At 41.8% G+C, this 25,073-nt stretch overlaps 1 protein-coding gene across 1 annotated transcript in view; it reads left to right on the forward strand.

Moving 5' to 3' along the window:
• Positions 1 to 25,073, forward strand: part of VAT1L (vesicle amine transport 1 like) — a 123,370-nt gene that overhangs the window by 49,041 nt on the left and 49,256 nt on the right. Inside the window, exons 4-7 of the mRNA XM_069085868.1 lie at positions 245 to 387; positions 6,869 to 6,972; positions 10,341 to 10,396; positions 15,289 to 15,483. Coding sequence (XP_068941969.1) covers positions 245 to 387; positions 6,869 to 6,972; positions 10,341 to 10,396; positions 15,289 to 15,483 — 498 coding nt within the window. The remainder of the gene's footprint in view (positions 1 to 244; positions 388 to 6,868; positions 6,973 to 10,340; positions 10,397 to 15,288; positions 15,484 to 25,073) is intronic.

Consider the following 25,073-nt stretch of genomic DNA (forward strand, 5'->3'; position numbering starts at 1 on the left):
GTTTGTTTTCTTTCCAGTAGGCCATGGGGAGGCATTTAGTGGTTTGATATAGGGCAGTGATAGGATCAGACTTGGGAATTAGAAGAAGATAAATATTTGTGAGCCTGATTTTTGTTAGCAAGGCAGTGTGTTAGATGGGCTGGAGTCTGAGAGAGAGTGAAGGCCCCAAGACCTGTGAAAGGTAGCCGGGGGGCTGGCACTAATGTGTTCCATCAATGCCTAATGTAATGATTTTCATTTTCAGGGCCAGGCTGTTGCTCAGCTCTGCTCAACCATCCCCAACGTTACAGTCTTTGGAACTGCTTCTTCCTTCAAGCATGAAGCCATCAAAGATTCAATCACCCACCTCTTTGACAGAAATGCTGACTACGTTCAGGAGGTTAAAAGGTAGGACATTAACCCTCAAGGTTGCCTCATAGTAGCCATCTGGTCTGTCTAATGGAACTATAAAAATCACAGGGGGATGATTCCAATTTAAAATATTTTGAGCTTATCTTTTCTTTAGCTGTTTCAAAAATCACCTGCAATACACAGTGCTTCTAGACCTTTTCCTGTCTAGTCTTTCCTTCCAATGCATCCCACATACCATTGTTTTTTGTTTTAAAACTCATCACTGGCTCTCCATTGCTTGTCGAATAAATCTACACTCTCCTAACTGGCACTCAAGGCCCTCTACCATCTGGTACCACCCTGCTTGCCCAGCCTGATCTCAAACTGATTCCCTTTATGCTCAGCTAAATAGAATGATTGTCCTTATCATGAACATGCCTCAGTCCTTCCTATCTCTGTACATTTGCCTCTACTCTTTCCTATGTCTGGAGGGCTTCTTCATTTCTACTGCCCCATATCTTTACCTGTTGCTGCTCCCCTTCCTTCCTTCAAATTCTAGCTTAAATGCTACTTCTAAGAAGACTTCCATGACCTATTCATCTGCAAATTGGATCTCATAGCACAATAACTCATGCAGTTATCATATCCTAATGTGTTTTATAATCATCTCAGTGACTTCTCACCCCTACTAAACTGGAAGGTTTTGGGAGATATGGATGGTCTTTCACTTATCTTTGCACTTCCCCTAGATCAGAGCACATCCCTCTGCACATACTTGAGTATCCTGAAAGATCTTTGATGTTCTCTCTGTGTCTGTATGCTCTGCTATTGAAGATTGTGATCTCTCAGGCTTTAGTAGATAGTTCTTATGAGTTGCTATGATGAAAAATGCATCCTCTGACAGCCCTCTCTCTAGTGATGAGCCTTTCCCCTCCTAGCTAGTCTGATGCTTGGACAACGTGCCTTTACTCAGCTCCTTTCCATTTTAGTAGGACCTACCAGAACTTTACTCTATTGGCATAACCTTAAAGAGCAGGGTCCCCTTCATGCCATGAGAAGGAATCATAGGATGCTTTTAGTGATGCTTAATAAATTTTGAATGAATGAACCCTTAGGAAATTAATCCCATACTTAATTAGAATCTTCCAGGCTGTAGCTGATTAATGATAACAACTGATCACATCTTCAGTTTTAAGTAGTGGAGTGACATGATGAGGTCATTGTTTAAGAATGATTAAACATCTGACAGTTTGTACAGGTTTGGAACTGGGGGAATGCCTGTAGTGAGGAGGCCCCAGAGAGGAGCCTGTTACAGGGATCCAGGTGTGAGGAGATGAGGGCAGGGATCAGGGTGAGGATGGAGAGGAGGGGATAGATACAAAAGACACTTTACTTTGGAAAGAAAATTTATAAGGTTTGGGAATGTAGTGAATATGGAAAACAAAAGAGTGAGACTAGAATCAAGAGATTTGGGGTTTAGCTGATAGGGAGAATGACAGTGATGCAAGTAGAGGCAGGGAATTGAAGGGGGAGCTCACGGGGGAGTGGAATATGATGAGATCAGTTTGGAGCATGTTAAGTCCAAGCAAACAGAGAGATAGCCAAGTGTGAGCTCCTCGAATCCAGAAATGAGATCCTGGCTTATCGGTGTCTCCTCTAAGTCTGACCAAACACTTCCTGTGTTTAGTTATTATAGATGGATGAAATGTCCCTCAGTTTTTGTAGATTGGGGACTGGAGCCATGGAAGGAGACCGAGGCTGAGGATTTCATTTTGGGAGTCATCACCATAGTCAGCACTGGGTGATGGTGTGAGCCCTGAGATTGGATGAGCTCACTGAGCACGAATGGGTTACAAGAGCAGAACAGAGAATCAGAAACCAAGCTTGAACTGAAAGACATAAGAAAAATAAATTAATTCCCTAGTGAAGGGGCAGGAGTCTTTTGGTGACAGTTTAATTGAAGAGTCACAAAGTAATTGCTACTCAGGGAAATTTATAATAAAACATTTTCCAGAAATCTCTCAAAATAATGGTGGTAAGACATTAGAAAAGAAAAGGCGGGGAAGGGAGGAAAAGACTGAAAAAGAGAAGGGGGAAGGGAAGAGAAAACCAAGAAGGAAGAGGAGAGAGCCTAGAGAAAATAAGAGGAAAATAAAAGACGAGGGAGAGGGAAAATCAAAAGCAGAGAAATCTACAACTCCCCAGCATCTTAGAATTAAAGGACTGCGTGTGTATCACATCTATGTTTTTTAGATGCCAGGTGTGTTTAGAGCCTTGCACTCAGATTAAAAAGACCAAAATCAACGTAGCCTAATTCAATGGCTATTCTTTAAGTGTCTGCTATGTGCCAGGCACTATGCTGGGTGTGGGAGAAAGGATAGGAGGCCCTGGCATTTCACTGGTCCAGGGAACTCCTGGATGGGGAGACTCCTTCTGCCAATGGAAGTTGGCACCTTCTTTCTAATTCATCATTTTAGAGAGTTGCCTAAAGAGGTAAGGTGACTTTCCCAGGGACCCCATAGCCATTGTGTGATTGGGGCAGGATTTGAACCCAAACCTTCCTGGTTCTGAGACTAGCTCCCTGTCCATATAACTGTGGCTGTGCCGTTGCAGTGCTGGGGATAGAAAAACAAAAAAGAAACAATTGTTGCTTTTGAGGAACTTTCATTCTCCTGGGAGGATACAATGTGGACAGAAAGAAGTCTACAAAAAAGACAGAATGAATACCAAGTAACTTCAGTGGTTAATCAAGAGCGGCCTCTTCAAGGAGGTGGCACATGAGCTGAGCAAGGCACTCCAAGAGGTGAAGGAAGATGAGGCTGGAAAACATTTCAGTAAGGGCTGGTAGGGAAGAAACTGAACAGAGGGCTGTGTGGGGGCCTGCGTATGTGAGATGGGATATCCTCTTTGGAGAACAGTGAATAGTCCAGCTTGGCTGACTCTAGAACAAGGTGGGGAGAGAAAGATACAGAGAGAGACAGAGAGAGAGAGAGGCAGAGAGAGAGAGAGAGAGAGAGAAGAGACAGAGAGGGAGAAAGGAGACAGAGAGACAGACAGACAAAGACAGAGACAGACAGAGAGAAAGAGGGGGAGAGGAGGGAGGGAGAGATGTGGGATCACCTCAAAAGATAAATTGGAACCAAATCGGGTAGGGCTTTGAATGCTGGGGTGGGGGGGGAGGTGTTGGGTTCAGGGAGTAATATAGAACCCCTGATGTTTCTTTAGCAGAGTCAATGAACAGGTGTTAGGAATATCAGTTTGGCAGCTGTATAGAGGATGAAGGTGAGGGAGGAGCCCCTGTGTGCAGGGAGACTAGTTAGAAACTGTTGTGGTAAACCAGGTAAAAAATGACCAGGGAATAAATTTGGGTGGTGTTTGTGTGAGTGAAGAGGAGGAGACTGATGAATGCAAACTAAGTTGTGGAGGGAGAATCAACCAGATTTGGCAAATGATTGGCTAGGGGCAGAAGGAGGAGTTTTCTGCTGCTGGAAAGGGATGATATCAAACATCCTCTACATCCAGCTGAGATGGTTTCCAAGGGAACATTGATTCTCTGCATTGCCTAAGTGCCTTTTGATATGAGACTGACTTCGTGCTTCCCATTCACAATTAGATGGTGTACAGGTCATGTTCACCAAGACAATGAAAAGGTTCTTGGGGGGAGGGGAGGCAGGCGGCTTCCAGGAGGCCCAGGGGATAATCTTAGTCTAAGTCTGACCCATTGAACTCATAGATTAAACCCATCAGACTTCAAGCTGAAATCAGACACATTCTACCCCCAAAGAGCTTATAACCTAGGTGAGATCAGCTTGGGCATGTTAGAGATACACCTAAGGGGATAAAGCCCAAACAAGAATATGATAAGGAAGTGTCTGACATAGCAGTAAGAAAACATTGCAAACAGGATCCTCGAGGAAGGTGATCTTCTGTAGGATATGGACTTTGAAGAAAGGGAAGGATTTCAATAAAAGGAGATGAGGGTGGGTGATGAGAGCATTGTAGGCATGAGGGAAGAGATAAAAATGAGAGGATCGAGGTGAAGAGAAGGCCAGTTTAGCTGGAATGTACACTGCGGGAAGGGGAGAGGGGTGCGATTACGTCAGAGAGATAGAGTGGAACCATAGTGTAAAATAATTTCTCAGCAAGGGGCTATTTTTCCAGCTGTCACCTACACATCGGTTCATCATCTCTTGAAGTATGAGAAAGAAGGCACCGTGAAATGTTCCCCCAGGCTCAGTCACTAGATAATTGCACTGTAGGTATGAAGGACACCCAGGTAGCTCTTGGTTTGGGGGATTAGGAAATTGGGACTTTGGCTGTTCAAGAGGTTTCATTTCCAAGAAAGGCCCCGCTGCTTAACATAATTACTTAATTAAAGAGAACTGCTGATGTGTTTACAGCTGTGCTATTAGCTGAGATCAGGCATTTTGGTACAAGGTGATTTATAACAGACCCAAATGAATGGAATTTGGTTTTGCCTTTTCAATAATTAGGCTGTAAGCAGAAGGTCTAATTATTGCTAAATATTTTGCAGTTTTGAAGTTTGTTCCTAAGGAAATACTGATTTAGAAAAAGGAATTTGCCATTCATGGAAGCAGAATCCCAGAGCTAGAAAGGACCTCAGGAAGCACCTAATCCGGCTCACAGCTGGAGCAGGAATCCCCTCTGCAATTTTCCCAGACCCCTGCAACAACAGCACTGTCCTTCACCAGAGAACAGTATTCACTCTCTGTCTGCAGGACAGTTTCAGTAGTTCTGAACCAACCGAAAGGTTCCAGGACTTCTTCAACAACAGGACTGTCTTTCACCAGTGGACAAATCTGGCAAAACAACATCAAAACAGACAGACAAAGTACCAGCAAAACAGCCATGTCTCCTCAGTCCTTGGCAGCTCCAGGGGCAGGTCTCAAAAGTCCAGGGCAATTCAAAGTGGCCCTCAGCAATCCTGTCAGTCTCTCTCTGCCTCCACGAGGGTGCTGCTTCCAAAAAGTTCTTTTACCTCTCTCTTGTGTCTCTCCAAATCTATGTCACCAGCTCCTCCCAGTTCAGCACTCTCTTTTCACATCAACAAGTCCATCCCACAGGTGGGATTAACAAGCTCTGGATTTTAACACAAACCAAAAACCAAGCCAATACAGGGGAATCTTTAAATGCCATTACTATTACATGCAGGTATCATGTGAAGGTGCACACAGACCTGCAAAATAAATGAATTTCAGAATTGGAAGGGATATCAGGGTCCTCTGGTCTAACACTTCCCCCCCCAAAAAAGTTGGCAGATCCCTGCCAACTGATCATTGAGCCTCTACTTCCACATCTCCAATGAAGGAGGACTGCTTACCTTAGGAGACAGCCCATTCCTTTTGGACAGCTGTGATTGTTAGCAAGCTGTCAAACTCAGCCTTGGCTCTTTTTAGTTTTCACCCATTGCTTCTCATTCTGCCTTCACATCAAAACAACTCCAATCCCCCTTAGCATGACCCTTCAGATATTTCTAAACAACTATCATGTCCCTCTGGGCAGCTAGGTGGCACAATGGATAGAGTGCTGGTCCTGAAATCAGAAAAACTCATCTTCCTGAGTTCAAATCTGGCCTCAGACACTTACTATCTCTGTGACCTTGGGCAAGTTACTTAACCCTGTTTACATAAGTCCCTCATCTGTAAAATAAGCTGGAGAAGGAAATGGCAAACCACTTCAGTATCTTTGCCAAGAAAACCCCAAATGGAGTCATTAAGAGTTGGACATGACTGAAAAACTACTGACCAACAACAATCATGTCCCTCTAGGCCTTCTCTATGTCAAGTTAAACATCTTGAATCCATTACATGGCATGAATTCAAGGCAATCCTGGACATTCTTCCAGCTTATTAACTATAGAATGTCCTGGGTTATTCCCAGGAATCATAGTCAGGCTCACTGTCCTGTCCTGCAGGTTGTACATTCCCTTTTTTTCTCTTTTTTTTTTTTGAAAATTGGGACAATATGTGCCCTTCTCAACAGAAGAAAGGTTATCATTTGTCAGAGAATGTTGTAATATGCAGAATCATAGAAACAAAGGGTTAAGAAGTCATCTGGTCCAACCTAGATCTTCAAGGACAAGTAACATGTCACCTGGGAGGGATGAAAAATGATGTCATTGTGAGCACAGGTATCAAAGAGTGGATGTATATGAGGAAGACGAGGCCAGAGTATAGAGTATGTCATGGGAAATAGTGTGGGATGAGACTGGAAAGATAGAATAGTGGCAGTTTGTAGGAGGCCTAAATTGCAGGCCTTTCATATTCTTTCTTATCTAAATTTCCCTAGTTGCAATTGAGTTTGGTCCTTAACTTTGCAGTTAGTCAACTGGAGATGACTAGATAAGCAGCAAAATCAAGTGCATGATATTATTTCTGCATCTGGAGCTAGGGACAGCTCAGCAAAAGTCCCAGAGCTCTGGTATCTATTACTGATAATAAGAGGGAAGGGAAAAAGGGATAATCTTTTCTGTTCCCTAATGCACACCTGTCTTGCATTTTGTTTCTTCACCATTCAGAATCTCTCCAGAAGGTGTAGATATTGTCTTGGATTGTCTGTGTGGGGAAAACACAGGAAAAGGTCTCAGTCTTCTCAAACCTCTGGGAACATATATTTTATATGGTGAGTATGGAAGATGTAATGGACACATCCATGAGAGAAGAGGAAAATATCTTGAATAACCCAACTGTCAAGTTTAGGGTTTTGTTTTGTTTTATCAGGGAGACGGACAAAAAGTGGGGGAGGAAGGAATCAAATAATATCCTGGGATGCTTTCAATTTCAAGACAAGAAATAACAATGATATAATTTCTATGACCCTTTAAATTGGACAAAGTACTTCCCTCACAATAACCTTGTTATATATAGAGGGTAATCATTATTATCCCCAGTTTGACATATGAGGAAACAGGTAAAGTGGTTTGCCCATGGCTGTAGACCTGTTAAGTGATAGCATCAGGATTCAAACCCACATCTCCCATTCCCAAGTCGAGCGTTATCTCTAGTACACTACCTAGCCTTTGTATGATGTGTACTTTAAAGAGGACTTTGCAAGAGGGGTACGCAACAAAACAAAGCAAAACAACAACAAAAAAAACTTTGTCAGACTATGGGGCCTGATTTTGACTGAATAGCAACAGATATTCTTATGAAAAAGAACATCAGGAAAACATTTTGTAATGCACGGAAGAAAACGGAAAAATAGGGAAAGGGACACAAAAACACCCAACAGTTTTGTTAATACCTTATTAAGTTATATGTACATACATATATATGTAGCTATATTTTCTTCAAAAATAAACCATATATAACAGAAGCCCACAGTTTCTTATATAGGCCCCTTTCTTTTTTATATTAAAATATTTGTGTTTGTTGATGTTTCCAATAAAAAATAAAATATATTTTACCAAAAAGAAAATCATGGTTTTCACAGGTGAACTGTTGTTAATATGGGCAAATTCTAAGGACATAAAAATATGTTAATTCAACTTATTACCCCTAAAAGTTGACTCTATAAATAGCTTCAGGATTAGACAGCATGGTATGGAAAGAACGTGATTTGGGAGGTAGTTTTCATCCTGGCTTTGCCACTAAATTACCGTGTGACTGTAGGGGTGGGGAGGAAGGTCATGACCTTACTCCTCTAGGGTTCTCTATCCTCCTCTGTAGGATGAAGGTTTGAATGAGGTCATCTCTGGCACTTCTAACAGCTGACAAATCTAATTCCCTTCCAACTCTGACATTCTGTGACTTTACATTGAGGTTCATGGCAGGAACCTGTTGGGGAGACCTTTAATTGTTAAAGTTTATGTTTGATGTAGAATACTGGTTGAACTTGAGGGATTGGATATGAATCACTATGGAGCATTTGTATACTCAAAAAATGACTGAGCTAAAAGAGACTGGAACCTGGAATGTACCATGTCAGATCTGAGAGGCACCTTAGAAGGCAGTGCAGAACATTCAATCTGGAAGTGACCTGAAATTATAGAACACAAAATACTGGGGTTAGAGGGGACCTTTGCATATAGAATATACATTCTCATAATTGAAATGGACCATAGAGACCATCTGGTCCAACCCCCTCATGTCACAAAGGAGGAAGCAGAGGCACAGGAAGGGGGAGAGACTTTTGCCCCAGGTCATACACAGAATTTGGGGCATTACTAGGAGACTCCAACCTAGGGCTCTTCTTCATACATTATGGGAAACACTGCCCAGTTTCATTGCTTTGGGTACAGATTTCTTGGAGAAAATTGTTTTGAACTCTTTTAGACCTCAATTTTCAGTTCATCTCACAGAGACCCTAGGGGTCCAGAAAGGGAATGACCTTTCAGATGACAATGACTTTAGAAAGGTTTATTCCTCACTCCAAGTTTGTATGAGTCTTCAGAGATTGGCATGGCTATGCCTGTAATCCCAACTGCTACAAAGGCTGTGGTTCTCTTGAGCTCAGGAGTTCCAAGCTTTGGTGGTTAAACTGTTTACATGTCTTCAGTAAGTCCAATATCAATACAATGAGCCCTTGGTATCAGGGGACCACCAGGTTGCCTAAGAAGGCATGAACTGGTTCAGGTAGGAAATGAAGCAGATACCAATCTATAGTGGGTGGGACCCTTGATTAGCCCCTGTACTTCCAACCTGAGCAAGATAGATCAGACTTAAAAAAAAAATTATCAGCAGATGAGAGGTTAAATGATTTTTAGACCCATGCATGCCTTCCCTCTCTGTTCCTGAGTGTGTCATATGAAAAGGATTTCAGTGAGGCAGTCAAATGTTGTATTGAAGGGCTTACATAAGTCAGCACAAATCACTTTTTCAAAGGGCTCCTAGATGTCTGTTTTTCGAAAATAACCACAAAAAAGTTATCATGTGAAATGAATCACCTTTCATCCCAGGAAGATAAGCTGAGATTTGAAGGAACCAGGAAGCCAGGAGGTGGAGGAAGAGATTTCCAGGCGTGGAGGCCAGCCATTAACAATGCATAGAGCCAGGTGACAGGGTGGCATATATGAGGAACAGGAAGGAGGCTAGTGTCAAGTACAATAACCATCTCCATTTTACTGAGAACCAAAGGAGGACGTGGGGGTGACTCAGGCTCCATCTAAACCAATCGGTAGCAGAGCTGGGACAAAACTAAGGTCCCCAGACTATATTCGGTGCTTTCCTTCTCTGCCATCCTCAGACACCTTGCTCAGTGACAACTAATAGATTTATCCATTTCCTAGGGCCTCTGTTGGACAGGGCCTCAGAGGTCATCTAACCTAACCAAGATACCATCCCACCTAAGCAAGGGTCTGTTTTACAGCCTCCCTGAGAAATGGCCATCCAGATGCCAATGGCAGGCCCCAGGGGTGGATAAAAATGCACTCCCACCAGAGTGAGGATTTCCATACTGCCTTTGGATAATTCTAATTGTTAGGAAGCTTTTCCTTACATCAAGCCTAAATCTGCCTCCCCTCAGTTTCCACCCATTGCTCCTGTTCCTGACCAAACAAGACAAGTCTAGAGCCTCTATCACCTGACAGCAACTATGGGCTCCCTGAGCCTTCTCTTCTCTTTGAGTTAAACATGCCAAGTTTTTTGTCTCTTTTTTTAAATCCACGGCTGCTCATTCAACGTGACTTCCAGTCACTTTACTTCTTTTGTTCCTCCCAAGTTACCCCTTCCTTTCCAAGGAACTTGAGAGTTAGCTCAAGTTTCCCACCTAGTATAATATTTTCAAATTCCTGCGAATTCTGGGTCCAAATGATGGCAACCCCTTCATTTGGAGCAAATACCAATGCTTTTGTTTCCCAAAGAATTTGTTTCCTAGGATAAGGAGCTAGAAGGGGTCATAGACATCATCCAGGCTGATAGATGAGGAAACTTAGGCAAAGAGGAGAAGCAGCCTGCTACAGTCCTTCAGACTCCACGTCCAGTATTCTTCTCACTGCATCACTGTGCTGTCTGTCTTCTCAGTGGCTCATGGCCCTTGTTCTTTCTTCACAGGGTCATCAAACACCGTGACAGGGGAGACCAAGAGCTTCTTCAGCTTTGCCAAATCAGTGAGTATTCATAGAAATCTGACATGCAGCCCACGTTCGTGTATGGGGGTGCCTTCCTAGCCAAGCTGCCTCCAGCTGGAGATCCGCAGACCATAAGAGGAACCAAAAGCCAGTTAACAAAAGAGCACTTGGGAAAATCCTCAGGCCCAAGCAGCTGGGGATGTTAAGCCTCTTGGAGGGAGCCCCATAATAGTGTCAGAGGATGGTCTGAAAATACTCTGGTTAGAAGATGGCCATCCACTCCTGAAATGTCATAGATGAGATTTGGATTTGGGGAGGGAGTGTAAGCATGCACAGAGGACTGTGTTGAGAAATGCAAGCCCAAGTCCACTTCTCAGCAGGCAGGGTGCAGAGATTGGATCAGAAACTGGGAAGGGAAAGGAAGGGAGCAAACATTTATTAACTGTCTGCTATGTGCCAGGTACTACCATGCTAAATTCTTTGCAAATATTCTCTCATTGGAGGAAGGTGTTAGTATGATCCTCATTTTGTAGATAAGGAAACTGAGTCAGATAGAGGTTAACTGACTTGCCCAAGGTCATACAGCTATTACGTGCCTGAGGTTGCCCTCAAATAATAATAATTAACATTTATATAATGCTTACTCTGTGCCAGGTGCTATGCTAAGTGCTTTACAGTTATTATCTCATTTGATCTTCACAACCAACCTGGGAGGTAGGTTCTATCATTTTCCAAATTTTATGGATGGGGAAACTGAGACAAACAGAAGTTAGGTGACTTAGGGTCACATAGTCAGTATCTGAGGCTGGATTTGAACTCAAATCTTCCTGACTAGGCCCAACACAAGTGGCATAGCAATTTGAATGCTAGGAGAAGTAATACAGGTGCTGCTAGAAGGTTGGATAAGTGTAGATATGCATGTGCCAGACATACTGTCAATTTCTTCTGAAGTTATTCATTGTAGTAAAGTGTTTGATTTTCACTGGTAGGATTAAGCTGCATTTTTAAAAACCTGAAGGAGCAGAACAATGACTATAAAAATGACTTTACTAGCATCAGTTTTCTTCTGGTGTGGTAGGTGAGGGAAAATGAAAGAAATGCTCAATTTAATTTAACGAGAGATTGCTTGTGTATTAGGTCTGTTGCCATGAACTGAGAACCTTTATAGAATTTGAATGTTCTAGCTAGAATCTCAGAGTCTGTATGGTATCTCAGAAGACATTTCATCCAAGCTGTATCTGAACAGGAATCTTTTCTAGAACATTCCCCAGAAGGAGTCATTCAGCCTTGGATTAAAAATCTTTAGTGATGTGGATGTCATTAACTCCCAAGGCTTGTCCCATTGCTGATAGCTGTAATTATTAGCAGTTTCTTACATCTGAAATCTGTGTCCCTGTAACTTCCACTCACTGTTCCTAGCTCTTATCAGGCACCAGACTAAATGAGTCTCATCTCTCTGGGATGACAGCTATTCAAACACTTGAAGATGGTTAAGATGTCTTCAGAAACTTCAACAAGTATTTGTCATTAAGCCCCTACTACTCTGTCCTGGGCTGCTAGGTGATGCAGTGGCTAGAGCACTGGGCTTGGAACCAGGAATGCTCATCTCCATGAGTCCAAATCCAATCTCAGATACTTCCTAGCTGTGTGACCCTGAGCAGTCACTTAACCCTGTTTGCCTCAGTTTCCTCATCTGTAAAATGAGTTGAAGAAGGAAATGACAAACCTTTCCAAGAGCCTTGCCAAGAAAACCCCAAAATGTGGTTACAAGAGTTGGGCATGAGTGGAAAGCCTCAATAGCAACACTACCATGTCCAAGTTGCTGTGTTAAGTCTTCCCTTCTGTAGGTGTCTTAGAGGTACAATGGACAGAACACTGGAACTGGAATCAGGAAGACCTGAGTTCAAATCTAGCCTCAGACATTTACTACCTGTGTGACTCTGGGCAAGTCACTTCATATCTGCCTCAGTTTCTCTAACTATAACATGGGGATAATAATAGCACCTTGCAAGGTTGTTGTGAGGATGAAATGAGATCTTAGCTTAGCACAGTGCCCGGCACATAGCGAGTTTTTGATAAATGCCTGTTGCCTTTTCTTAAGCTTTTCCCAAGTTCCTTCCACTGAACCTTTTATCGAGACATGGCTCCAGTGTCTTTCTGATGTGCTCTGACTTCTCCTCGTCTCTCTTAAAACGTGTGATGCAAAGCCTGATGCAGCGTTCCCAATGACACCTCACCAGAGCGGAGTGTAGCAGGACCAGATTCTCTCCTTCCACAGCTCTGCTCTCGTCTCTCTTGTCACTCTGTAGAGGCTCATCATCAGGGGCCTCGTTTGTTCGTTGAACTGAATTTATTAAGTGTCATTAATTGAATTCACTAAGTAATTGTCATTATTGAGAAGGATTAGTCTGGTTCCATTTGACCTTAGAAAACAGAAGGTAGAAGTCACAATGAGATACCTTTTGGTTCAATGTGAGGAAGAACTTCCTAATAATTATAACTGTCCAACCTGCCTAGGGCACCTTGAGAGGTAGTGAGGTCCTCAGTGCTGGACACCTTCTAGGACAGCCTGCGTGACCACTCATAGGAGATGTTGTAGAAAGAATCTTATCTCCAGTGTGGCTTAGTTGGCCTCACATTTCTGTCCAGCTTTAGGATTCAGAGATTCTCGCTCTAGATGAGAAGAATAATTAATATGTGTTAACTGGCACAGTTCAGAATATGGGATAACCATTGCCAGGAAAATTGCAATTTGCCTAATGCCATTCTATTATATCATCGTGCTCAGAAATGCAGTTAATCTGAAGTTCCAATAAAGTAAGAGCCAATTCATATTAACCTGGGTACCTCATGCTTATAGAATGTTGGAGTCAAGGTTCCCAATAGAAGTTAGGACATAGAATATCAAAGGAGAAGAGAACAAACATTTATTGAGTGCCTACTGTGTACCCAGAATTGTGCTAAGTGCTTTACAAATATTCTCTCCTTTGGTCCTCCCAACAACATTGAGAGGTATAGGTACTATTATGATGCACTGTGCCATTTGTGCTAGACTTGGAGTCAAAAAGACCTGAATTCAAATCCAGCCTCAAAAACTGACTAGCTGTATGACACTGGACAAGTCACCTAATGTCTGTCTGCAACAGGGGTAATAATAGCACCTACCTGGCGTGTCCAGGTAGCACAGCGAGTAAGAGCACTGGCTCCAGTGTTGGGATGACCTGGGGATCAAATCCGGGCTCAGACACTTAGCACCACACCCAGAAATAACTGGCCGTGTAACCTTGAGCAAGTTACTTAACCCCAATTGCTTAGGGGTGGCCAGGTGGCTCAGTGAGTAAGAGCACCGGCTCCAGTGTCGGGATGACCTGGGGATCAAATCCCGGCCCAAATACTTAGTACCACACCCAGAAATAACTGGCCATGTAACCTTGAGCAAGTTACTTAACCCCGATTGCTTTAAAAAATAATAGCACCTACCTCCCAGTGTTGTTGTAAAGATCAAATGCGATAGTGATTATAAAGTCCTTAGCACAGTTCCTGGCACAATGGTAGGCACTATATGAATGTTAGCCATTTATTTAATTCTTCTTCTTCAAATGAAGCTTCAGACACTTACTAGCTGTATGATCCTGGACAAGTCAGGTCACCTAGACTCGGTTTCCTTCCTCATCTGTAAAATGGAGATCCTAATAGCACCTGCCTTCCAGAGCTGTTGTGAGGATCAACACAGAACATGGAAATTCAGAGCTGGAAGGGAGCCTTAGGGCCTGTCTAGTCTGACTTCCTCTTTTTGTGGCAGAAGAGACTGGTTTCTTCCAGTTCCAAAATTCCATGGGTCTATGGTACCACAATCTCCTCTACTCCCCATCTAATTGAAACCATTTCATATAATCTTCCTTACCCTTTTGAGATAAACATTAAAGGTTTCTTTTGCTTTGAACTTTAATATCTGGGAGGAGAATTATTTCATCCCAGAAAAAAATGAAAAGACAAGATGCCTCTGTGAGCATTTCTCTTGATGACTGGTTTCAGAACAAGAATAGCTATTTTTATGTTGCTGTAATTAACTCAATGCTGACAGATTGCTGTGGGTAAGCAAATTGGTCCCAAATTACATTCACTTGTACAAAGTGTTTTCCCTTTTCTCCCCTAAATACAGGCTCCCATAAGCACAATGTTAACACAATAATTGCATTGTGTACATGTTTGACTGAAGCATTCAGTAAAACAAGGGCCCCTGTTGGAAACTGCATATGGTGTGAAGAGTGGGACTGAGTCCTTTTGGCAGCAGCAGCAAGCTGAATAACCATGCCAATGGCAGTATGTGCTTATGGGTGGCCTTCAAACATGGTAAAGTGTAAAGAACTCTGCAATGGAGGTCAGAGGATCTGATTTCAAATCCTATTTCTGCCACTTTCTGTCTCTTGACCTCATGTGAATAATTGAACTTCACCACTCATCAATCAGTTTCCACATCTCTGATACGATTTGGTTGGATGACATGATCTCTTGTCTATGAACCCTTCAAGTTCTGAGTCAAGGGACAGATGAGAGCTCCAAAGGGATCTGATTTCAGCTCCTTGGAGAAAGGCTCAAGGACGAAAAGCCATGACCTCCCATTGCATGTTAGGGCTAGAAGAAGACCTCAGAACATCAAAGTTCAAAGCTAGAAAGAACCTTGGAATGTACAAGACACCTTAGAGATCATCTTCAATTTGCTCATTTTTCAGAGGTGGAAACTAATGCCAGAAAGGTGACATGCTTTAGCTGATGTTCCACAGCACCTGACACACTTTAAAGCACCATGTAAATGTCAGTATTTTTAGGATTAAATCTCAAGTGGCCAAAGTTTTAGAGTTTGCTAGCACCTTTGACAGGCTTGTTCTGTTCCCCATTTCTTCTAATGCTCATGTCCCTTCTATCCACAGTGGTGGCAGGTCGAGAAGGTGAACCCCATCAAGCTGTATGAGGAGAACAAAGTCATTGCTGGATTTTCGCTCCTCAATCTCCTTTTCAAACAGGGCCGAGGAGGCCTGATTAAAGGCATAATGGACAAACTCATAGCCCTGTACAACGAGAAGAAGATCAAACCCATGGTTGACTCATTATGGGCTCTGGAAGAAGTAAGACTCTTGATTTTCTGATAACCAACACTGACATTTTAGCGTGGTATTTGAAAGAAAGAGATTGGTGATCCCCTTTCCTAGCTTTTCAGGGTTCTTGTTAACCAACAGCACAATATAGTGCAGAGAATCCAGGATTTAGAGTGAGAGAAGTTGGATTCCAATCTCAGATTTGCCACTTGCTATCTGTATGACCTTAGACAAGTCACTTAGTGTCTTTGGCCTTCAGTAAAATGATAAAAGTTGAATAGCAATTCTCAGAGTTATGGTCTGGAGACCCTGGGGAGTTGCAAGACCCTCTCTGGGGTTCTGTGAGATCAAAATTATTTTCATAATAATACTAAGTTGTTTTAATTGATAATACTGTAGGCATTGATAGATAAACACACATAAACAAAAGCTCTGCTCTCAATCATTTTTAAGCATGTAAAGAGGTTCTGATGCCAAAGAGTTTGAGAATTGCTAAGCTAGAGATTCCTAAGGTTTCTTCCAATTCTAAAGTGGAGCTCCTGTGAACTAAGTTAGTTCTTGCATCAGAATCAATCCTGTTTTCAAGTCCTGGGTCTATCACTTCCTTGGAACCTGACTCAGCAAATCTCATCTCTTCAATCCTGTTTCTTCATCCATATAATGGTGGGATGGGTATAGGGGAGCATTGGGGAGCTAATACTGAATTCACTTCCCTTCTGGTAGGTTGTGATGAAAGAGCCATGTTACCTGAAAGCATCAAGGGATGTGAGTTACGATGATCTTTTGGATGAGATAAATGTGTGGTTTGTAAAATGAAGGACTGAACCCATAAGATGGCACTGATAGGGCTTATTAAGAGAAGGAGCTTTGGTCACAGGAACCATTTACAGAAAATATTCTTTTTTTTTTTTTGCCTTTGTTTTGGAGGGCAGTTGGGGTTAAGTGACTTGCCCAAGGTCACGTGGCTAGTTTTTGTTTTGAGTGTCTGAGGCCGGATTTGAACTCAGGTCCTCCTGACTCCAGGGCCGGTGTTCTATTCACTGCACCACCTAGCCGCCCCAGAAAATATTCTCTTTTAAAAAATTATTAATTTATTTGTTTTTAGTTTTCAACAGGTACTGATATAAGCTTTAAGTTTTCTCCTCTCTCCCCAAAGACAGCATGCAATTGGATATGGCTCTACACAGACATTCCTATTAAACACATTTTTACATTAGTCATGTTGCACAGAAGAATTATAATGAATGGGAGAGACCATGAGAAAGAAAAAAACAAAACAAAAAAGAAAATAGTCTGCTTGGCTCTGCATTCTGATTCCATAGTTCTTTCTCTGGATGTAGATGGCATTTACCATCATGAGGCCTTTGGAATTGTTTTAGGTCCTTACATTGCTGAGAAGGTCTAAGTCTATCAAAATCAGTCACTGCACACTGTGTCTGTTTCTGTGAACAATGCTCTCCTGGTTCAGCTCACTTCCATTAACATCAGTTCATATGTCTTTCCAGGATTTTCTGTATTTTTTTTTGGAAGGGGGAAGGCAAGGCAATTGGGGTTAAGTGACTTGATCAAGATCACACAGCTAGAAAATGTGTCAGGTGTCTGAGGCTGGATTTGAACTCGGGTCCTCCTGATTCTAGGATTTTCTGAAGTAGAAAATGTTCTTTTTTATTTTGAGTTTAACGTGCACCAACAAACATAAACATTTTGATATCCAAAGAAAAACAAAAAGAAGATAATCTATGCAACTGTGAATTTCTGTTATGTCCAGTTTGTTCAAGTGTATATTAAACTGAAGATCATAGTACTACCACTGCCCTGCTTGTCTGGGTTCCCTTTTGAACTTAAACCATTTCCAGACAAAGCAGACCCAGTTCCCTTTGCTTTCTCCAATATGTGTAGAGCTTTGTGTTGATCAATTGTTAGAGTGAGAAATTACCTCAGAGATCATCCAATACAACTCCCTCCTTTTATAAAGCTCAGAGAGGACAAGAACTTGCTCAGGGTCACACAGCATGTGAATGGTACAGCCAGGACTGGGACCCAGCCATTCACTTAATTTCAAGTCCACTGGTTTTTCCTCTACACTGAAAGGCCCTGAGTGTGCATCTTGAAGGAAGAGAAAGCTTTGTGGTAAGTGAGAATGCACAGAGGTAAAGTAGGCTTGAAGGAGATCCTGAAGCACCAGGAGCCCTGTTCTTCTGGAGTGTGGGCAGGAAGGTGTGGGAAATAAAACAAAAATGTCATGATTCCACACAGCAAAAGCATGGCAGAATTTGGTGGGCCCATGAGACAGACAGAAAACTAGTCCTGCCTCCCAACTCCAGGTTTACAGATGTGAGCCAGCTGTATCTTTAGTGAAGGTGGTATCACTGAAATGAACCAAACCCAGTTGTGTAGCTAACAGTGCATTATTGCGAAACACTTGGTATAGCTGGCATAAAAATGTCATTGAGCACATGTGTGACAGGAAAGGAAGCATCCAGGTCCTGTAGTAGGGCAAAGCATGATAGGTGGAGGGCTCTGGGCTGGGCTGGTAGCCCTCAAATATTGGAACACCCACAGGATGGCCTCTGTTGCTTGGCAGGATCGGGGGATCCTCTCGGCAGTTTTGTAGGAAAACAGGGACAAAACTTGCTGACCCAGTTCAATTCAGTTCAAACCTTTATTAAGCATCTCTAAGTACAAAGCCCTGTGTTGGGTTCTAGGAGACACGTGCAGGTTAAATAAGGCATGGCCCTTGGCTTTTTGAAGGTTGTAGGTAGGTTGGTGTAGTGGGTAGAGCAAAACTGCAGTCGGGGTGTTTAGGTGGTGCCCTGGAGTCAGGAGGACCTGAGTTCAAATCTGGCCTCAGACACGCAACACAAAAACTAGCCGTGTGACCTTAGGCAAGTCACTTAACCCCAATTACCCTGCCTTCCCTCCTCCTAGAAGCAAAAAAAACAAAAGACTGCAGTCAGGAAGACCTTAGTTCAAAGCCAGCTTCAGACATTTGTAAGCTGTGTGACCTTGGGCAAGTTATTTAACCTCTGGTTTATCTCAGTTTCCTTATCTGTAAAATGGGATAATAATATCACCTACCTCACAGGGTTGTTGTAAGAATCAAATGTAATTATTGTAAAACACTTTAGCACAATGCCTGAGACATAGTAAGAGCTATATAAATGTTAGCTATTCTTATTCTTATTAGAATAGAGACAAAACATAAATACCAGTGATATGGAATAATTCATAAATGTATCAAAGAGTTGGAAGCACAGTGCTATGTCAATTCTGAAGGTGTTTTTTTGGTTGTTTTTTTTCCCCCTTTTTGGGGGGGAGAGGGCAGGGCAATTGGGGTTAAGTGACTTGCCCAAGGTCACGAATAGTAAGTGTTAAAGTGTTAAGTGTCTCCGGCTGGATTTGAACTCAGGTCCTCCTGACTCCAGGGTCAGTGCTCTATTCACTGTGCTACCTAGCTGCCCCTTGTTTTTTTTTGTTTTGTTTTTTTTTTAACTGGCTGAGAGAAGGGACCCACGGGGAAGAGTTGTGAAATAAGCAATAGTAGAATTGGTTTGAAAAGAATGGGCAGAGGGGTGGCCAGGTAGCACAGCAAGTAAGAGCACCGGCTCCAGTGTTAAGAAGACCTGGAGATCGAATCCCGGGCTCAGACACTTAGCACCCACCCAGAAACACCTGGCCGTGTAACCTTGAGCAAGTTACTTAACCCCAATTGCTTAGGGGCGGCCAGGTGTCTCAGCGAGTGAGAGCACCGGCTCCAGTGTCGGGATGACCTGGATCAAATCCGGGCTCTGATACTTAGTACCACACCCAGAAATAACTGGCCGTGTAACCTTGAGCAAGTTACTTAACCCCAATTGCTTTAAAAAAAAAAAAAAGAATGGGCAGGAATTTCACAGGTGGCAAGGGGAAGATGGCTTGTTTCAAGTGTTTGTGGGCATCCAGTCTTGTCAGGGTGTGGAACTTCCATGTGAGTGATCCTTCCACTGACATTGATAGCAGCCCTTACATCCTGGGGAGATGTTCAAGGGAAATAGAGGTTAAATGACCTCTGCGGTGTCATTCAACTACTAATCATCAGAAGAAGGATGCGACAGCCAGTCTTTCTGACTCCCAGTCTAGGATCTTATTTCTTCTGCTTACAGAGCAAAAGCAGAGATGGAAGGTCTTCAGGAAGGTTCAAGGAACATGTTGGTCAGAAGGTAGAGTATGAGAATATCAGTGTATGGCCAAAGGCTGAAGAGGAAGTTTCCTGAATGTGGGGGTTCTGCCTGCTAGGCTAAGGATTTAAAATTTTATTCAGTAGACAATAAAGAGCTATTGAAGAATTTTGAGCAGAGAAGGGACAAGCATGTGTAGATCTATGCAGAAAGAAGATGAATGTCTTTAATGAATGATGAAAAGGACAGTAAGGAATGGGGGACTGGGGAAAGGAATGCATCCTTCATCTGGAGAGGGAATGTCACACAAAAAAAATCTGGAGCCACCAAAGGAACACTATTCTACAATCATTCACTATTTCCTACTTAACAATGAAGAAGACTCCAGCCCAGTCCTAAAATTGGCTGAGGCGGTGTGGTAGAGTGGGTAGAGGAAAAACCTTGGAATCAGAAAGACCTGGGTTCCTGTCCCACTCCAGATGCTTCCTGTGTGACTTTGAACAAGTCAGTTAATCTAAGCCTCGTTTTATTCATTGGTAAAAATGGGAGTCATACTAGTCCCTTATGAGATTGTTATGAATCAAATGAAATATTGTATGGAAAGCACTTTGAAAATTTCAAGATGCTATAAAATGTCAGCTATTATTATTATTTAAAAGAGAAATTCCAAATTAACAGCAACATCCCAGAAGGACAGGTCTTCCAGGGTCAGGGATGAATGACAGCATCCACACCTTTATCTGCTAACAGATGTTTCTAATGCCATATGGCAGTAACCTTTTTATTTTTTGGCAATATGGGCAAATATCCATTCAATGTTGTAGTTGGATCAGACTTAGTAATTTATGTGTTCAGGGCCACTGTTGGGCCAGACACAGTGAGTCATTGAGCCCACACAATTTCCTAGTGCCAGAAGACAGTTTGTAATACCTAGTACTTGCTTGCTAACCACTGAAAGAAAATGATAATGATTCTCGCCCCCAAGAAGTTGCTTTGGAAGCCAACTTTATAACTTCTTGCAAGAAATATAAAGCCCTGAGAGACTGAAAGAAAAATTTCTCTGCTATACTTGGGCTCTAACTGGTTTTAATAATAACATCAGACACACAATTAGAGGTATTTTTGGCCACTGATCTCTATATCTATTATGAATTTTAAGGAATTGTAGGGACTAGTCATGCAAAGAGCAAGATGTTTGGTTACAGATCAGAAGATTCCAACCTGGCCTTCTTGCTGTTTTTGCTCTCATTTCCCCTACTAACTATAAACTCTGTGGAGAGAGGGACCAAGTCTTTTCACAACTTTATATTTCCCGAGTGTCAAATACATAAATATTTGCTGAATGTATGGATTTCATAACACTGATAAGATTGTTCAGGGTGCTTTAATATGCCTTGCTGACCAAAGTACTTTAAGAAGACCTGAGAAAGACATGATAGAGGTCTTCCACTATCTGAATGGATGTCATATGGAGAAAGGATCAAATTTTTTCTTCTTGGCCCCAATGGCTTAATGTGAAATGGGAGGAACTTGCCGGTCAGGTACCTCCAGAGATCCATTCTGGCCTTGTGCTCATGAATACTTTTTTTCATAACTGCAGTGAAGATGTAAATGGCATACTTCTCAGACTTGTCAGTGACACAAAGGTAGAAGGGCTAAAACTTCATTGGATGACAGAGTTAGAATCCAAAAGGATCTGAACAGTCTAAAAAGACTGGCCTGATCCAATAAGAGATATTTAACATAAATAAATGTAAAGTCCTACACTTGGGTTCAAAAAATCAACTTTATAAGCACAAAATGAGGAAGTTGTGTCTAGACAAGTGGAAAGAAAATAAGGGTTAATCAGTCAATAAGTCTGTCACTCAGTGAAATTTTAGTAAGTGATTACCATAAGTTGGGCACCTTGTTTAGTGGATATTAATTTTAATAAAGATGATGGTATTGATGATAGCCAACATTCATTTAGTGCCTACTCTGTGCCAGGCACTGTGCTAAGTGTTTTTACCAATATTATTTCATTTGATCCTAACAATAATCGTGAAAAGTAAGTGCTATTATCATCCCCATTTTTACAGATGAGGAAACTGATTTTTTTTTCCCCAGAAAAATCACTGGGGAAAGGTGATTTTTCCAGGCTCACATAGCTACTAAGTGTCTGAGACCAAATTTAAATGCAGAACTTCCTGACTCCAGTCTAGGCACACTATCCACTCTGCCATCTAGTCACTCCTACAGATTCATATGATTTAACTGTGTGACAAAGCAGTGCAAAAAGTAAATGTAATCTTAGGACAGAGATACTATCGAGAACATTTGAGGTAATAATCCCATTGGACTCTTGTTTAGTTGAATTCTATCTGGGTTGCTATGCTCATTTCTGTGTGGCGCATTTTAGAAAAGACACTGTCAAATCAGACAGGTTCCAGTGCAGGGTGACCAGTATAATAAGGGACCTTAAGACCTTGCTATGTGACAATCAGTTGAATCAACTGGGAATATTCAGACTGGAAAATAGAAGACTTAGATGAGGTTAGGGAGGGGGAAGGAGCATGATAATTATCTTCAATTGTTTGAAGGGCTTTCAATATGGAACAAGGGATTAAACTGATTCTCCCTAGCACTCCTAGGGCAAAACTAGGAGTAATGAGTGGAAATTGCACAGAGGTAGATTTAGACTTCAGGGGAGGAAAAATTGTATAACAATTAGAGCTACCCAAAAGTATAACAGGCTGGTTCAGGCAGTCTTTAAGTTCTCCCTACTTTAAGTCTTCAAGAAGATTGGATGACCACTTATTGGGAATATTGTAGAAAGGACCTTTCTATTTTTAAAGAAAAGTAACATGTTTTACTTATTATATACTTAAAAAAACAAATTGTATGTGATAGATTCACAACTTCATACATAATCCTCTTTTTAATAGATTTTGAGTGGTTGCTTTTTGTTTTTTGCTTTTACATCTCCCCTCTCCCAGAGAGCAATCCTGTATAGCAAAGTATTTTAATTTTTAAAAAGGAATGGAAAAAAATTCAGCAAAACCAATAAGTATGTCCAAAAAAATCTGATATTATATGCAGTGTTCTATACTCCTGTATTCCAACCTTTGCAGAGGAGTAGAGATAGTTAGCTGTATTCTCATATCTCTTCTTTGGGGCCAACCTTATTCTTTATAATTTTGCAACATTCAGTTGTTACTATTTTATAATACTACTTTTCAGTTCTTTGTATAGATATGTTTTAGGGAGTAGTATTCTTTTTTTTATAAATGAATGAATTTGTTTATTTTTAGTTTTCAACATTCATTTCCATAAGATTTTGAGTTCTAAATTTTCTCTCCCTCCCTCCCTTCCCCTCAAGGGAGGGCATTTCATGAATACATAGTGCAGGTGGGACCAGATGAACTCAGGTCCCTCATAGCTCTGATAATTCAGTAGTTCTGTGGTTCAGATATAGATAGAACAAGGTAATCATTAGTTCCCTACCAGCTAAGAGACTCTTTCAATTCTATGTTTATGAACCTACCTGTTAATGGATCAAAAAAAAATACTTCATTTATTAATCAATTTAAAGATAATGAGTGAGAAGTTTGAACTTGATCCAGATCAAAATCCTGTGACACCTATATGTGCTCACTAACACTTTGTAAAATACTAATGGGCAGTTTATGTATGAAAAAGTCTATCAGTCAGTTAACAAGCATATATTAAGCACCTACTATAGTATTAGGCACTGTATTACAGATACAGATACAAAAGTAAGACCAGTCTCTCCCCTCAGGGGGCTTACATTCTGTTGGGATAGATGCAATATGTCCACAGACATAAACAAAACAAACATATGACTCTTAGGGTGGGTAACGGTGGAGACTAATAACTGGAGGAACCAGGAAAGGTCTTTTGAAGGCAGGGGTCATCCTTCAGCTAAGCCTGAAGGGAGCTAGGGATGCCAAGGGTTGGAATTAAGGAAGAAGGGCATTCCTGGCATAGGAACAGTCTGTACAAAGGCCCAGAGACAGGAGATGGACATAGCAGGGAGGCCAATTATGCTGGAACACAAAGTACCTGAGGGGGAGCGATGTGTCATCAGCCTGGAGGAACAGACTGGAGCCAAACTAGGAAGAGCTTTAAATGCCAAACCGAACAGTTTCTATTTTATTCTAGAGGCAATGGGAAGCCAGTGACACTTTTTTGATTAGAGGAGTAACATCATCAGACCTGTGCTAAAGGGATATCAATTTGGTAACTGTGGGGAATGTGGATTAGAAGAAGGAGGAAGCTAGCTGGAGGAAGACTAATTAGGGAGCTAGTAACCATAGTCCAAGTGCTCCAGGATGAGGAGGTGTGACTGACAAGATCTGGCAACTGAATAGATTTGAGGGGGAAGTGAATGAGAGTAAAGAGTTTTGTGTGATTCCAAGGGTTTGCATCTGGGTGACTGAAGAACAGCATAGCTCTCTACAGAAATAGGGGAGTTAGGAAGAGATAAGGAGTTCAATTTTGTACAGGTTTGAGATACATTCAGGTGGAGACTTAGGTAAAGCTTCTTGAGGAAGATGGTATTGGAATTAGGCCTTGATGGATAGGTAGGATCTTAGTACATGGAAATGGGGGAGGAGGGCTGACAGAGAAAACTGTGAGCAAACTTGCTCAACAAGACAGAACATGTGACATATATCAGGTAGTCCAGTTGGGGTTTTTTGCTTTCATTTTTGTATTTGTTTTTGCAGGTTAGGGTCATCTCAAGGGAGCTTTTTGCCCATTTGAAAGTAGCCTTGCTCCATTGGCCATCAAACCTAATACAGAAACGTTTCTTTGGCTTCCACTTATCAAACCTTATTGCTTGCAGAAGCAGAGTCATGCTTTTGAGGACTAGAATAGGAGGCAACATAGTTACCCCTGTAATACCCTATGCTAAAGACCCCCCTGCCCTTTGCCCCTCTCCACCCATGTTGTGAATGAGTATTGCTCCTTCATGGTCAGAGTTCTGGACATTGATCAAGAAGAGATGGCTCTTGTGGACTGTCTCCTGAAGGGCATTAAATCTATTAAAGAATAGATGTCTGTTCATCTGTGTGTATCTCCATATTCCTGCCCGGACCTGGGGGGAAGTTATTGATGACTGGTACCCACTGAGAAGAGCTGAATTCAAGGTAATGCAGGTTTTTTGTCTGAACACAGGATTGTGATCCTACTTCCCCCGTCTTATTGAATGATTTTACCCAGGAAGTGGTTTGATAATAAACCACAATCAGTTTTGAGACAAATATCTAGCAGAAAACCCCAAAGACTGATCTTCAGAATTTTGTCAGTGAGACTTGGATACAGGGGCAGATATTATGATTTTCATATTTACAGATGATATGGAGGTAAGAGAGATTTAGCTAATTCACTGAACTCCACCAAAACATCCTTGACCAGATAGAATGAATTAAAGGTGTTCAGGTGAGGGATTGATGAACACTT

This window comes from Petaurus breviceps, unplaced genomic scaffold, assembly GCF_028583685.1.
Source record: "Petaurus breviceps papuanus isolate PSGF00001 unplaced genomic scaffold, PetGlider_PUasm1.0 176, whole genome shotgun sequence".
In the NCBI taxonomy this organism is placed as follows: domain Eukaryota; kingdom Metazoa; phylum Chordata; class Mammalia; order Diprotodontia; family Petauridae; genus Petaurus; species Petaurus breviceps.